This window comes from Scyliorhinus canicula, chromosome 12, assembly GCF_902713615.1.
Source record: "Scyliorhinus canicula chromosome 12, sScyCan1.1, whole genome shotgun sequence".
NCBI lineage: Eukaryota > Metazoa > Chordata > Chondrichthyes > Carcharhiniformes > Scyliorhinidae > Scyliorhinus > Scyliorhinus canicula.
In genome coordinates, this window is record NC_052157.1 from 28,468,539 (window position 1) to 28,483,189 (window position 14,651).

At 44.1% G+C, this 14,651-nt stretch overlaps 1 protein-coding gene across 1 annotated transcript in view; it reads right to left on the minus strand.

The window, feature by feature from the left end:
- The window catches only part of rnf111 (ring finger protein 111), a 162,140-nt gene that overhangs the window by 110,332 nt on the left and 37,157 nt on the right, over positions 1–14,651 (minus strand). The window contains 1 exon segment of the mRNA XM_038813235.1: positions 6,742–7,646. Coding sequence (XP_038669163.1) covers positions 6,742–7,567 — 826 coding nt within the window. The 5' untranslated portion in view covers positions 7,568–7,646.

Here is a 14,651-nt window from a genome sequence, read left to right on the forward strand (position 1 = left end):
TTGGAAAAAATAATTGGGTACTCTAAATTTAAAAAAAAAAAATGATAGCTCAACTATTAACTGCACTGCTTGGAATGGTATTGAGAAATAGATCAGAGGGGCCTCAAGTCTGATACCTGAGCTAGGCTCAGTTAGCCAATATTACACCCTCAACACAGTACAACTGGTGCAGTGACCCTGGGCTTAGGAAAAAGGAAAACAATTCTACGATGGTCTGCCAGCCATCATTATGCATTGGCCCATGGTGGAAAAGTGCACATTAATATTCGACAAGGACAAGATGTTTAGCTGTGATGTGATACGCACAGAAGTATGGGTCAGGCACCAGAGAACCGGTATGTCCCGGAAGTGGAAAACGTAAGGGGAAAACATTGGAAAGGAGGAGAAACAAATCAGTTTTATATACTGACCCTCCATGACTATATCCTAGCCTGTAGTTGTAGATTTTTAAAAATAAGTAGTACTGACAGTAAGCAACAAAGTAGTTTACAGCTCAGGTCACACTGTTTAGAGATGGCTAAAGAGAGGTGCATAGAAGTGAAGGCATCATTGTAGGAGAGGCATAATACACAAATTCTGCCACAGGGAGAAAACTTGAATATTGTGGATTCTGGTCAAGATCTGAAAGCTGTCAACACATTCAAGCCCTGGGCATTTTATTGGATTTTGGTTTTTATTGTGCAATAACTTTACTGGGCTTCTGCTATCTATATGTATATATTAAAGTGACACCACTAGAGGCATTACAATTATGGTGGGTATTAGAATTAATCACATTATGGATATGAAATATTTTATCAATGTTCTTGACACATGCACATAATCTTGTTGTCATATTGTTCCCTTATTCCTGTAGTTCTGAACATTCTCCAAAACTAAGATACTATTATTAACATCATAAAAACAGGGAACTGCTACTTGGTGAACAGCAACTGAATTTGTATGATACCATGCAACAAAACAGATTTTGCACAGTACCACCTGAAAGACACTTGCTGAGTGACATGTTTTTCCATTACCAAGACTGCTTATTCCCATGACAATACCAGCCTTCGCAACCACCTCAGCTTCTTGCTGGCTCAAACTTCATTCATGCTTTGGCACTTCTGGATCGATTTTTCTGTTTTTTCCGAGCTGGACTCCCATCAAAACACTGTGTAAATTCCAACATGTGGTATCTGTTCCACGTATGCCACTTTGTCAAACTCCCTGTGTGGTCCACTATGTCCTGCAAACCATTTAATTTAAAATCTCAATTCTCAGGGCAGCACGGTTGCGCAGTGGTTAGCATTGCTGACTCACGCCCGAGGTCCCAGGTTCAATCCCGATTCTGGGTCACTGTCCGTGTGGAGTTTGCACATTCTCCCCGTATTTGCATGAGTTTTGCCCCCGCAACCAAAGATGTGCAAGGTAGCTGGATTGAACATGCTATATTGCCCCTTAATTGGAAAAAAAATTAATTGGGTACACTAAATTTATTAATAGAAACTCAAAACTCAAATCATTCTGTGGCCTTCCCCAAAGATATTCCTGCAGGGGCTGGTTTAGCACACTGGGCTAAATCATAGAACATAGAACAGTACAGCACAGAACAGGCCTTCGGCCCTCGATGTTGTGCCGAGCAATGATCACCCTACTTAAACCCACGTAACCCGTATCCCAACAATCCCCCCATTAACCTTACACTACGGGCAATTTAGCATGGCCAATCCACCTAACCCGCAAATCTTTGGACTGTGGGAGGAAACCGGAGCACCCGAGGAAACCCACGCACACACGGGGAGGACGTGCAGACTCCACACAGACAGTGACCCAGCCGGGAATCGAACCTGGGACCCTGGAGCTGTGAAGCATTGATGCTAACCACCATGCTACCGTGAGGCTTTTAAAGCAGACCAAGCAGGCCAGCAGCACGGTTCGATTCCTGTACCAGCCTCCCCGGACAGGCGGCGGAATGTGGCGACTAGGGGCTTTTCACAGTAACTTCATTGAAGCCTACTCGTGACAATAAGCGATTTTCATTCATTTCAAACTCTTTATGTTGCCTCCTATATCCTTTTCCATATCCTGCTTCTATTTCCTCACTGCTGGTGGTACAGCCTTTACCCATTTTGGCAGGTAGACGTTCTGAATCTTCCCATTTCTCTCTGCATCTAGCTTTTAAAATCCATCTTTTGCAGTCATCCTGCCTAAACTCTCATTCATGGCTAACTGTACAATCTATTTGAAATAGTTTGCCCCCTTGTTGGAATGCCCATTGAAGCATTTGCAAATGCACATCACTATTTTCATGGTTACTACAGTAGTCCCCGTTATACCGCGCCCCGCAATACCGCGGTTCGCGATATACGGCGGGGGTGCCTATGGACCCCAACTTTTTTTTACTCTTTTTGAAACAACACCTTTTTAAGCCGGTGAACTTTTTTCATTCATTCGAGTGCCAATCAGCCGCGATGATTAGCCCGTTTAGGCGCGCTAAATAGCCGCGATGATTGGTGATTAAAGTAACAGTTTTCTATCCCCAACCATTTAAAAGGGAGACCTTTTCCAGTACAGTATCCCGTTCATTTTAAATGAAAGCGTCTAAAAACCAAATGCCGAAGCGCAAGTCTTACACAGTAAAGGAAAAGATACATTGATAGACCGTATTCGAAACGGCGAAATAAAGGCAAAATTATCCAGAGAGACTGGTGTACCGGAGTCAACCCTCCGTGGGTGGGAGAAAGATGAGGACAGTTTGAGAATTTATGTTGAGACAGTCTCTGAGAGTGAAGGGTTTGCCAGGAAAAAGGCAAGGACCGCTAGTGACATTAACTTGGAGAAGGCTGTGTTCGCCTGGTTTGCCCAGGAACAGTCTGGTGGCACCCCCTATCTGGACCTATAATCAGGACTCAGGCTGAGAAGTTCCATCAGCAGCTCCACCCAGAGGACACCAGTTTCGTAGCCAGCAAGGGTTGGCTTCATCGGTTCCAGAAAAGACATGGGATAGGTGCAGTTACCATCAGTGGTGAACAGAGATCCGCCGACCTCAGCAGCAGCAGAAGCCTTTCCGGACATCCTCAAGGACTACATGGTGCAAGAGGAGCTGACCCCAGAGCAACTCTACAATGCAGATGAGTCAGGGCTCTACTGGAAGATGCTGCCTGACAAGACCCTAGCTGTCAAGGATGATGCCCACAAGACTCTGGGGTCCAAGCAAGCCAAGAACAGGCTCACCATCCTGTTTGCCAGCAATGCCACAGGAACACACAAGCTGAAGCCATTGATTGTGGGCAAATTCAAGTCTCCTAGATGCTTTCACCACATCAACATGGAGAATCTACCCATCACGTACCAAAACTCTGGCAAAGCCTGGATGACAGCTACCCTATTTGAGGAGTGGTTCTTCAAGCACTTTGTACCCAGTGTCAGGGACCACCTTAGTGTCCGCAACTTACCGCAGAAGGTCACACTCCTACTGGACAACTGCTCAGCCCACCTCAGGGAGATGTTCTCAAGACCAAGGATGGGCAGATCCAAGTGCTCTATCTCCCAAAGAACACCACCAGCAAGATCCAGCCATGTAATGCTGGCATCATTCAGACCTTCAAGTCTGTGTACAAAAAAGAACTGATCCTGGAAATGATAGACTCTCCTCTCACTGTCCCAGATACCTGAAAGCCATCACCATCAAGGATGCCTGTTATCTGGCAGGGAAGGCCTGGGGAGCTGTGACAGAGAAGACCATCGCCAACTGCTGGAAGAAGGCCCTAGGAGCAGCACTCCCACAACACGACCCAGAAGAAGAGGACTTCCTAGGCTTTACTGAAGCAGAGACCAGGGCAGCTGAGGAGAGGCTAGAGGACCTGGCTGAGAACCTAACACTCCGGGATTGGGTGAACAGGTGGTCAGCCGCAGAGGACAACATGACACCCACAGAAACATTTACAGAGGAGGAGATCATCGACCAGGTCATCCAAGAGGAGGCAGAAGAAGAACCCCAGCCCACAGTTGCAGCAAAGAGCCACTCGATGCCATCACCAACCTGAAGTGGCTCATAGAATACACAGAGCAACAGGACTTCGACCCCGTATACATACTACACCTGAAGAACCTCCAGAGACAAGCACAAATCAAGATGAGGAAGGGTATGTGCCAGAAGAAACTCTCAGACTTTTTCATGTCATTTATTTGATTTTTAAAAATCTGCTTGTAAGTGCTACTTTATGTTTTATTGTATATTTTTTTGAGTGGTATTTTTTAATAAATTTAAAACTTTAAAGAACTTTGATGTTTTTTTATTTAAAACGCCCTTCCATTCTTACACAGTCAGCAATGTTTCCTCTCGTTCACCTATTATCGGCATCGTGGATATCCGCGGCTCGGATACAACGCGGGTGGCTGTCTTGGACCCCAATACCCGCGTTATAACGGGGGACTATATCAATGTATACACATATGGTTATGCACAAATTTCAAATATCCAATTCATGCTTTGCTGAAAACATTATGCTTTCCTGCTATTACACAAAACTGGTTATCTTTATGGTAGTTCTTCCTATGGAATTCCATGTACAAAAGGGGTGTGGGGGTGATTGTTGTCCACACCATGACCCTACTCCTCACGAGGAGATTAAACCTACCAGATTTGCAGACTATGACATGTTATTCATGCACCTTCAGCATTCTCATCTACTCATGCAACTGGTCATTGGGTCTTTCACTATACTATCTAAATCGGATTGCAGACAATGAAGTACTTTTAAACCTGGAGACTTGAACCCTGAGGCAGAACCTGGAGGCAGAAGTTACGCAATAATGGTAGAATTTTGTCATCCTGCTTCAGAACCAGATCAGGATCAATGACTGGATTTAAACTTTAGCAACAATAATTCACAACAATGTTAGCACTCTTGTGCAAATTCTTCTTTGGATAGTACCTTCCATGTCCATTTACCACCGAGAAGAAAGTGAATTGCAGTCAAATGAAAGTACAACAAGTTGCTCCATGTCACAAGCCATCCTAACTGGGAAATAGATCACTGTGACTTCATTCTCACTGGGTCAAAAACCAAGAACTCCTGCCCCAAGAGTACTTTCACCACACTGTTTCAGAAGAAGGCAGCTCATCACAACTGTCTCAAGGGCAACTTAGAATTAACGACTTCTATTTATATAGCACCTTTAATGAATAAAACATCCCAAGGTGCTTCACAGGTGCATTATAAAATAGAATATGACACCAAGCCACTTAGTGAGATAGATAGATGACCAAAAGCTTGGTCACAGTGGTACATTTTAAGGAATGACTTAAAGGAGGGAGCAACAGTAGAGAGGTGTAAGGAGGGAATTCCAGAGCCTCTGCAACTTAAAGCACAGTGGTGGAGCGATTTGGGATGGTCAAAAGGTCCGTATTAGAGGACAGCAGGTAACTTGCAGGGATGTGAGGTTACAGAGGATAAGAGATAGGATTGGGCAAGGGGATGGAGGGATTTGATAAGAAGGGTGTCAATTTTTTAAAATCAAAATGTTGCTTGACCTAAACCAAGGCAAATCAGCAAGCACGGGGACAATTTGGTGCAAGTTAAAGCATGGACAGCAGAGTTTTCTATGGAGGGTAGAATGTGGGAGAACAGCTAGGACTGCATTGGAATAGTTAAGTCTAGAGGTAACAAAAGGCACAAATAAGGGTTTTAGCACATCAGCTGAGATAGATGTGAAATTGGGCAGCATTACGGAGGCAGAAATACGCATTTTTCTTGATGTTAAGAATATGAGGTCAAAAGCTTATCGTGAGCAGTAATGGGGAATAAATGTCAGCCATGCCTGCGATGCCCACATCCCATGAAGGAATATTTAAAAATGCACCAGCAGATCAGGCCCAGAATGTTCTAATTTAATTCACACAATTCCAATCAAGATAGCCAATATAGTATTGGTGTTGTGCTATCAGAGTGTTGAAACAGTGAAAAGATTTGGGAGTGTATAAGCATCAGTTTTTAGGAAAATCTAAAACAAACAAAAGATGGATACCTTTGAAATAAATGAAAGCAGGTTTTTACAGGCCCCCACCAGACCCCAATTTATATTAGGAAACTGGACGAGACCCCAACAACTTTTCAATTTGGTAAACTGGGTCAGGAATGGATACTTTGCTCCAGGAGTGGTTCCACTGACATCTATATTAAACAAACTGTATTAGCATGGATGTTTAACCCATTAGCATCCAAGGGGAAAAAAACAGCTTTTCAATTAACGGTTCGACAGTTCTTCCAAAAAGATCTTCGAGCTTACTTTTCCTCCTACTTCTGAAATTTCAATTAACCAAAATCCGCACACAGGTCAAATGCTATTTATTAATACAGTTAACACACAATGGCGTACAGATTTATGCACAAAGTTCTTGGGAGAGAAGCTTCCAGAAATCAGTCTGAGAAACTCACCTTTCCTCAGAATCCAGAGCAGAACTCTAAAATCAAACTAAAAACAGCAGACACAGGGCTCGGGTGAAAAAAACTAAAACAGACCCAGCCCCTCCCACGAGTGACATCACAGCCTGCCTAGTTTTAACCTCTTCATTAATCATAATTTTAGGATACCTTAACCTCCGTTATAGAAGAACATATGGTTTTACAGTAAGGAAAAGGCAGTTCACAATTCTTTAATATATTAAGCTCTTTTTCAGTTTCTACATAGCGTGCAAGCTCCTGGCCATTATTCTTTAACTTCAAGGAAAATAATCTTCAAGAGAAAAAGTTTTACCTGAGGCAACTGTTGTACTATTTTGGTGGCTTTCATTCCTCGACACATACAAATCCTCTTCTTCTTCAGTTGAAGAGCTGGAGGAGGATTCACTACTAAGGTCATTGTCGCCTGAACTGCTAGAACTTTGCAGCAAGGCATACTTCCTGCGAGCAATCACTTCCCTTTTCTTCCTCTGCAATAAAATCCGTTCCTTCTGCTTTTGAGTCCGTTGAGAAGGATTGGGTCTTGTAAATTTTTTTCTTTGTTGAGGCCTTCGTAGACTGCTGTTCGGGAGACAAGGTCGCTTGATTAAGATCCCTGATATAGATTCCTGCTCAGACCGAGGCCACTTGTGCATTTTTGCATGAACTGCTCTACTTGTGCTACTCAATACTGCCTGGGAATGTCTTTCTGGAATCGCCTCCTCATCTTCTGAAGTCACCGTGTCAGAGTCACCAAAGTGTAGACTCGAAGAAGGAGATGAAATGCAGTCACTAAAAGAAGAGTCATCTGCATGGTCTTGCGGCTGCACACGAGGCCTCAGACCAACATTACCCTGGCGATCTTTAAAATCAGTGTTCTGAGTTTCTGAGGGACCAGCCTGCTGGCTCTTCCGCTTTTTTCTGACAACAATCATTTTCTCCTGTTCTAGTCGGTTTCTATTAATGTCCTTTATCCGTTTTCCAGAATTACAAATATGCGAGTAGTCATTCCCAACCTTACTTGCAATCATTTCAACGTCCGTACTAAAACTTTTTGTTGCCAGGATTGGCTCAGGGTTCATCAATGCCCCCTTTGAACTTTCCTGTCTTTTGGGTGCATCAGGTGTTATCTCAGTCTTCATATCCAGGTTGAATGTCTAGTTTAGAATTACATCCAGATGTCCTTTAAGGGACTGGGTGAACTTTAACTTGCACTAAGCTCTAAAAAAATACAGGAAGAAGAAAAAAAGTTAGTCACGGTCTTATAAATAAATATTCTACTATATATAATGCCATATACATGCCTGATCTGAGTATATTATCTGACAGTGTTTTAAAAAAAAAAAATTTAGAATACCCAATTCATTTTCTCCAATTAAGGGGCAATTTAATGTGGCCAATTGACCTACCCTGCACATCTTTGGGTTGTGGGGGCGAAACCCACGCAGACACGGGGAGAATGTGCAAACTCCACACGGACAGTGAACCAGAGCCGGGATCGAACCTGGGACCTCAGCACCGTGAGGCAGCAGGGCTAACCCACTGCGCCACCCTGCTGCCCTTTATCTGACATTGTTAATGACTCAGCCGTCTCAAGTTCTGTCCCTTCCTCAAATATGCCATCATTACTCCTCCCCTCAAAAAGAACCAACCCGTGACCCCCTCCATCCCTCCCTCTCCTGTAAAAAGCTCTTTAACATTATTGGCCCCCAGATTTGTGCCCATCTTTCGCAGAACTCAAATCGTTCTATTCAGGTTTCCGCCCCACCAGAGTACCAATGGGGCTTTCAAACTCACAAATGAGCCCCAAAATGATTGATGGAAACAAACTCACTCTCAGTCTTTGCATTTGATCCTATCACCCTCCTCCAAAGCTTCTGCACACCCCGTGTCCAGTTGGATGAGACTCTTTGGTTTCATTTTGGACTAACTGATGGCAGCCAGAGAATCACCGTCATTGATATTTCTTCCCATTCCCATGCAGTTAACACAGGTGTCCTTGAAGCATCTATTCATGAAACCTTCCTACATGAACTCTATGTTGTTCCTTGGCAACATCATTTTTAAAAATTCATTTACAGGATGGGCATGCCACTGACGAGACCAGGACAGTTTCCAAGATGGTGCCAGAGCATGGCGACTCTCTGCGAGCTCTCTCACCCAGACCCTTTTCTTTTATCTCTTATCACCATTCTGACTTACTAAAACTCTTTTCCACTTCATATAATTACTAATAATGTTCAGTACTGTAACCAATCACTTTGTCAATGTACCATTTGTCAATGTCGATTATTCTTTTTTTTGTCTACTATGTACGCACTGTGTATATTCCCTTGGCCGCAGAAAAATAATTTTCACTGTATTTTGGTACATGTGACAATAAATCAAATCAAATATATTGCCCATCCCCTTCCATTTATCCCACTGCCTGGAGAAAGCGGGCAGCATAATCAAAGACCCCTCCCACCCGGCTTACTCACTCTCCCAACTTCTTCCATCGGGCAGGAGATACAAAAGTCCGAGAACAAAAGTCTGAGAACACGCTTGAATAGACTCAAAAACAACTTCTTCCCCACTGTTACCAGACTCCTAGGCAACCCTCTTATGGACTGATCTCATTAACACTACACCCCTGTCCGCTTCACCCGATGCTGGTGTCTATGTATTTACATTGTGTACCTTGTGTTGCCCTATTATGTATTTTCTTTTTATTTTATTTTCATGAACTTAATGATCGGTTATGTACCTCGGTACACGTGACAATAATCAAATGCAACCCAATCCAGTCTAGCAGCTATGTTCTTTAGGACCTAGCCAGCTGGGTCTGTGATGGTACTACCGAACCACTCTTGGTGATGGACATTGAAGTCCCCTACCCAGAGTACATTCTGCACCCATGCCAGTCTCAGTGCTTCCTCCAAGTGGTGTTCAACATGGAGTACCAATTCATCAGCTGAGGGGGGGAACGGTACGCAGGACTCAGCAGGAGGGTTCCTTGCCCATGTTTCACTTTGTGCCATGAGGCTTCATGGGGTCCAGAGTTGATTTTCAGGACTCCCAGGGCAACTCCCACCCGACTGTATACCACTGTGCTGCCACCTTTGCTGTATCTGTCCTGCCAGATAGGAAATTACAAGGAATGGTGGGATATTGTCAATAAGGTATGAAAGCGTGACTGTCAGGCTGTTGCATTTTTTTTAAAAATGTTTTTAATTTTTTTTTATTGGAGTAACCAATTCATTTTTCATAATTGAGGGGCAATTTAGTGTGGCCACTCATGGAGAGGGGGAAGGTCAATGTCTTTGCCTCTTTGATTGCACGACGGTGAATTTTGCTGGAGTGGCAGTACCATCGCCACCAGGGGTAGCGGCTTGGTTGGTTGGGGGGGGGGCTGCCGCCCTGAACAGCTGCCAGGCTGTTGCTTAATTGTCTGCGAGACAGCTGTTCCAATTTTGGCATAAGCCACCAGACGACAGGGGTTGGCTTGCTGTTGTAGTTTCCGATGCCAGGTGGTCTGTCTGGTTTCATCTCTTTTTGCGTCCTTTGTAGTGGTGGAGTACAACTGAGAGGCGTGCTAGGCCATTTCAGAGGGAAGGCAAGAGTGAACCACTGCTGTAGGTCTGGGGTTGCATGTAGGCCAGACCAGTTGTGAACCAGATGGGTTTTTACGACAATCAACAATGTTTTATGGAGTTTACATTTTACCACCTGCTATGGTGCGATTAGAAGCCAGGTCCCAGAGCATTTACCCCGGGTCTCTGGATTACGAGTCAAAGCGACTATACCCTATTCCTCATCCCCCATCTGAAAACACAACATTGCTTTCAACATAATGACATCACTCAGCTCTGCTTCAACATCTCGCTCAACACCTTCAATTTCACCAAACTGTGGCCGGCATGGTGGGGCAGTTTTTAGCACTGCTGCCTACGGCACGGAGGACCCAGGTTCGATGTCTGTGTGGAGTTTGCACATTCTCCCCTTGTCTGCATGGGTTTCACCCCACAACCCAAAGATGTGCAGGGCAGGTGGACTGGCCACACTAAATTGCCCCTTAATGGGATGAAAATAATTGGATATTTTAAATTTATTTTAAAAAACACTTTATCTAACTGGACAAACAGAAATTTGCTCCAATTATTGGGAAAACCGAAGCTATTATCTTCAGGCCCCACCACAAACTTCACTCCCTTGACATTAATTCCATCCCTCTCCGTGACAACTGTCTGAGGTTGGTCCAAACGGTTAGCAATCGTGGCGATATATTTGGCCCAGAGACAAACATTCAACAAATCATGCCACCACTTTCCGGCTTAGTAACTTTGTCAAACTCCACCACCGCTTCAGCTCGTTTGCTGCTGCATCTCTTACGCACGCCTTTGCTAACACAAAATTTGACCACACCCAATGCTCTCCTGGCCACTCTCTGACATTTTACCCTCCATAAACTGGAGGTCATCCAAAATTTTGCGATCCATGTCCCAGATATCGTTCAGTCATCACCCCTATTTTCACTGACCAACACAGACATCTAGTTAAATAACGCTTCAATTTTAAAATTCTCAGTCTGGCTTTCAAATCTTCCATGACCTGGCCTAGCCCCTTCCTATCTCTATAATATTCTCCAGTTCCAGCAAGATACCCCCAACTCATTTAATTCTGGCCTCTTGAATGTCCACATTTTCAATTGCTCCACTTTTGATGAACATGCCTGTCACTGCCAAGCCCCCAAAACATTGTCATTCAGTCAGAAATCTCCCCTCCTTTCTACTTCCCTTCCCTCTTCAAGACAATGTTTTCTGACCAAGCTTTTGGCCACCCGCTCCAATATCTGGCATGGCCCGGTGTCGCGTTGTATTTTGAAATACCTCCATGAAATCCATTCATTCATTTAATTATGTCACAGGCACTGTACAAGTACAAGTTGTTGTTTTTGTTTCGAATGGCCTACTTATAGCTCCACTGTGTTATGGTTCTATGCAGCACATAGAACTTAATGCAGAGAAGTGTGAAATGAGACATTTTTGGTAAGAGAAATGAGGAGGCACAATATTTTTATTTTTTTAAAGGGGCAGGAGCAGAGAGACCGAGGGGAGTAAATTTGCACAAATCATTGAAACATAGAAAATAGGAGTGTGCCATTCGAGCCGGCTCTGCCATTCAATATGATCACGGTTGATCCTCTATCTCAACATTGTACTCCCGCTCTCTCCCCATAACCCTTGACACCTTGGTATCTAGAAGTCTATTTCCTTATAAATATATTCAGTGACCAGGCCCCACAGCCTTCTGTGGCAGAGAATGACAGGTTCACCACCCGCCCGAGTGAAGAAATTTCTCGTCTCAGTACTAAATGGCCTCCTCTGTATCCTTAGACTGTGACCCCTTGTTTGAGACACCCCCAGCCAGAGGAAACAACATAACTGCATCCAGTCTGTCCAGTCCTGCCAGAATTTCATACGCTTTAGATCCCCTTTCATTCTTCTGAATTACAGTAAATACAGGCCCAGTCAACCCAATCTCTCCTCGTAAAACAATCCTGCTATCCCAGGAATCGGTATGGCGAACTTTTGCTGCACTCCCTCTATAGCAAGTATATAATTTCTTTGATAACGAGACTAAAACTGCACACAATACTCCAGAGGCGGTCTCACCAAGGCCCTGTACAGCTGCAGTAAGACATCCTTGCTTTGAGTCACAAAGCCTGGGTAGACCCCACTTGAGTACTGTTAGCAGTTCTTGGACACCACACCACAGGTAGGATATTTTGGCCTTGGAGGGAGTGCAACGTAGGTTTACTAAAATGATACCTGGACTACAGGGGTTGTTATGAGGAACGTTTACACAAATTGGAGCATTGTGAGCAGTTTTGGGCCCTGTATCTAAGGATGGATGTGCTGGCCTTGGAAAGAGTCCAGAGGAGGTTCACAAGAATGATCCCTGGAATGAAGAGCTTGTCATATGAGGAATGGTTGAGGACTCTGGGTCTGTACTCGTTGGAGTTGAGAAGGATGAAGGGGGGTGGGGGATCTAATTGAAACATACAGGATACTGCGACGCCTGGATAGAGTGGACGTGGAGAGGATGTTTCCACTTGTAGGAAAAACTAGAACCAGAGGACACCATCTCAGACTAAAGGGACGATCCTTTAAAACAGAGATGAGGAGGATTTTTTTTCAGCCAGAGGGTGGTGAATCTGTGGAACTCTTTGCCGCAGAAGGCTGTGGAGGCCAATTCACTGAGTGTCTGTAAGGCAGAGATAGATAGGTTATTGATTAATTCGGGGATCAGGGGTTATGGGGAGAAGGCAGGAGAGTGGGGATGAGAAACATATCAGCCATGATTGAATGCCAGAGCAGACCTGATGGGCTGAATGGCCTAATTCTGTTCCTATGTCTTATGGTCTTATTGTCTAAATTAGGCCGCTTTTCGGTGAAATTTAGACGATTAAGAGGTGATCTGAGTGCAGCATTTAAGCTTTTAACAGGGAAAGACAGGGTAGATAAAGATAAACTATTGCACGGTTTGGAGGCGATTCTAAAACTAGGGGACATGTTCTAAAATTAGGGCTAAACCGTTCAGTTTGGAAGCACTTCTACACACAAAGGGTGGTAGAGGCTTGGAACTGTCACCCATAAATAGCAGTTGAAGCTAGAACAATTGTTAATTTTAAGTCTGAGATAGATTTCTGACAAGATATCAAGGAATATTAGGGCAGCACGGTAGCATGGTGGTTAGCATAAATGCTTCACAGTTCCAGGCTCCCAGGTTCGGTTCCCGGCTGGGTCACTGTCTGTGCGGAGTCTGCACGTCCTCCCCGTGTGTGCGTGGGTTTCTTCCGGGTGCTCCGGTTTCCTCCCACAGTCCAAAGATGTGCGGGTTAGGTGGATTGGCCATGCTAAATTGCCCGTAGTGTCCTTAAAAAAGTAAGGCTGGGGGGGGGGGTGTTGTTAGGTTACGGGTATAGGGTGGACACGTGGGTTTGAGTAGGGTGATCATTGCTCGGCACAACATCGAGGGCCGAAGGGCCTGTTCTGTGCTGTTCTAATATGGGCCAAAGGCAGGGATATGGAGTTAGGCCACAAATCAGCCACAATCTCATTAAAGGTGGGATAGGGGCTGAATGGCCTACTCCTGTTGCTATATACTAAAGTCCTCTTGCAATGAAGGCCAACATACCATTTGCCTTCCTAACTGCTTGCTGTACCCGCATGCTTGCTTTCAGTGACTGGCATACTAGGGCGCCCAGGTCCCTTTGTACATCAACATTTCCCAATCTATCACTATTTTAAACAATACTGTTTCTTTGTCCAAAATGTATTACTTAACATTTACCCATGATATACAGCATCTGCCATGTATTTGTCCACTCATTCATCTAAATCACCTTGAAGGTTCTTTACATTCTCCTCACCACTCACATTCCCACCAAGTTTTAAGTCATCAGAAAACTTGGAACATTGCTTTTGATTCTCTCATCCAAATCATTGATGTACCTTGCGAATAGTTGGCCATGGCCTGCCACTTCTAAAATGATCCATTTATTCAGACTCTATTTCCTATCTGATGATCAATTTTCAATCTATGCCAATATATCACCCCAATCCCACATGCTTCAATTTTACGCACAACCCTGTTATGCAGGACTTTATCAAAAGCTTTCTGAAAAACTAAATACATCACATCCCTTCACCATCTATTCTACGAGTTATGTCCTCATTGAAGATCCCAGGACAGTTGGGAAGAGTGGTAAATAAGGTTATGTGGGATCCTGGGCTTTATAAATAGAGACATGGTGTACAAAAGCTAGGCGGTTATAGTGATCCTTTATAAAAACAGCTGTTCAGCCTCAACTGAAGTCTCATGTCCAATTCTGTAAACCACACTTGTGAAGGCACTGGAAAACGTGCAAAGATTGACAAGAATGGTTCCAAGGGTGAGGGTTTAGAGGTGCTCAAAATCATGAAGCGCCTGACCAGAGTAGACAAAGAGAAACTGTTCCCATTGGCAGAGGGTTAAAGACACCAATTTAAAGTGAATGACATCAGGAAAAATATATATATATTTTAAATGTAGTCAAAGTAATGCACTGTACGAAAGTGTAGTGACAGCAGATTTAAATCATAACTTTCAAAAGAAATTGGAGAGAAAAAATTCACAGGGCTGCAGAGAATGGGCAGTTAGCAAGCACATAAATGGGACTAGTGGAGTCGCTCTTGAGAGAGA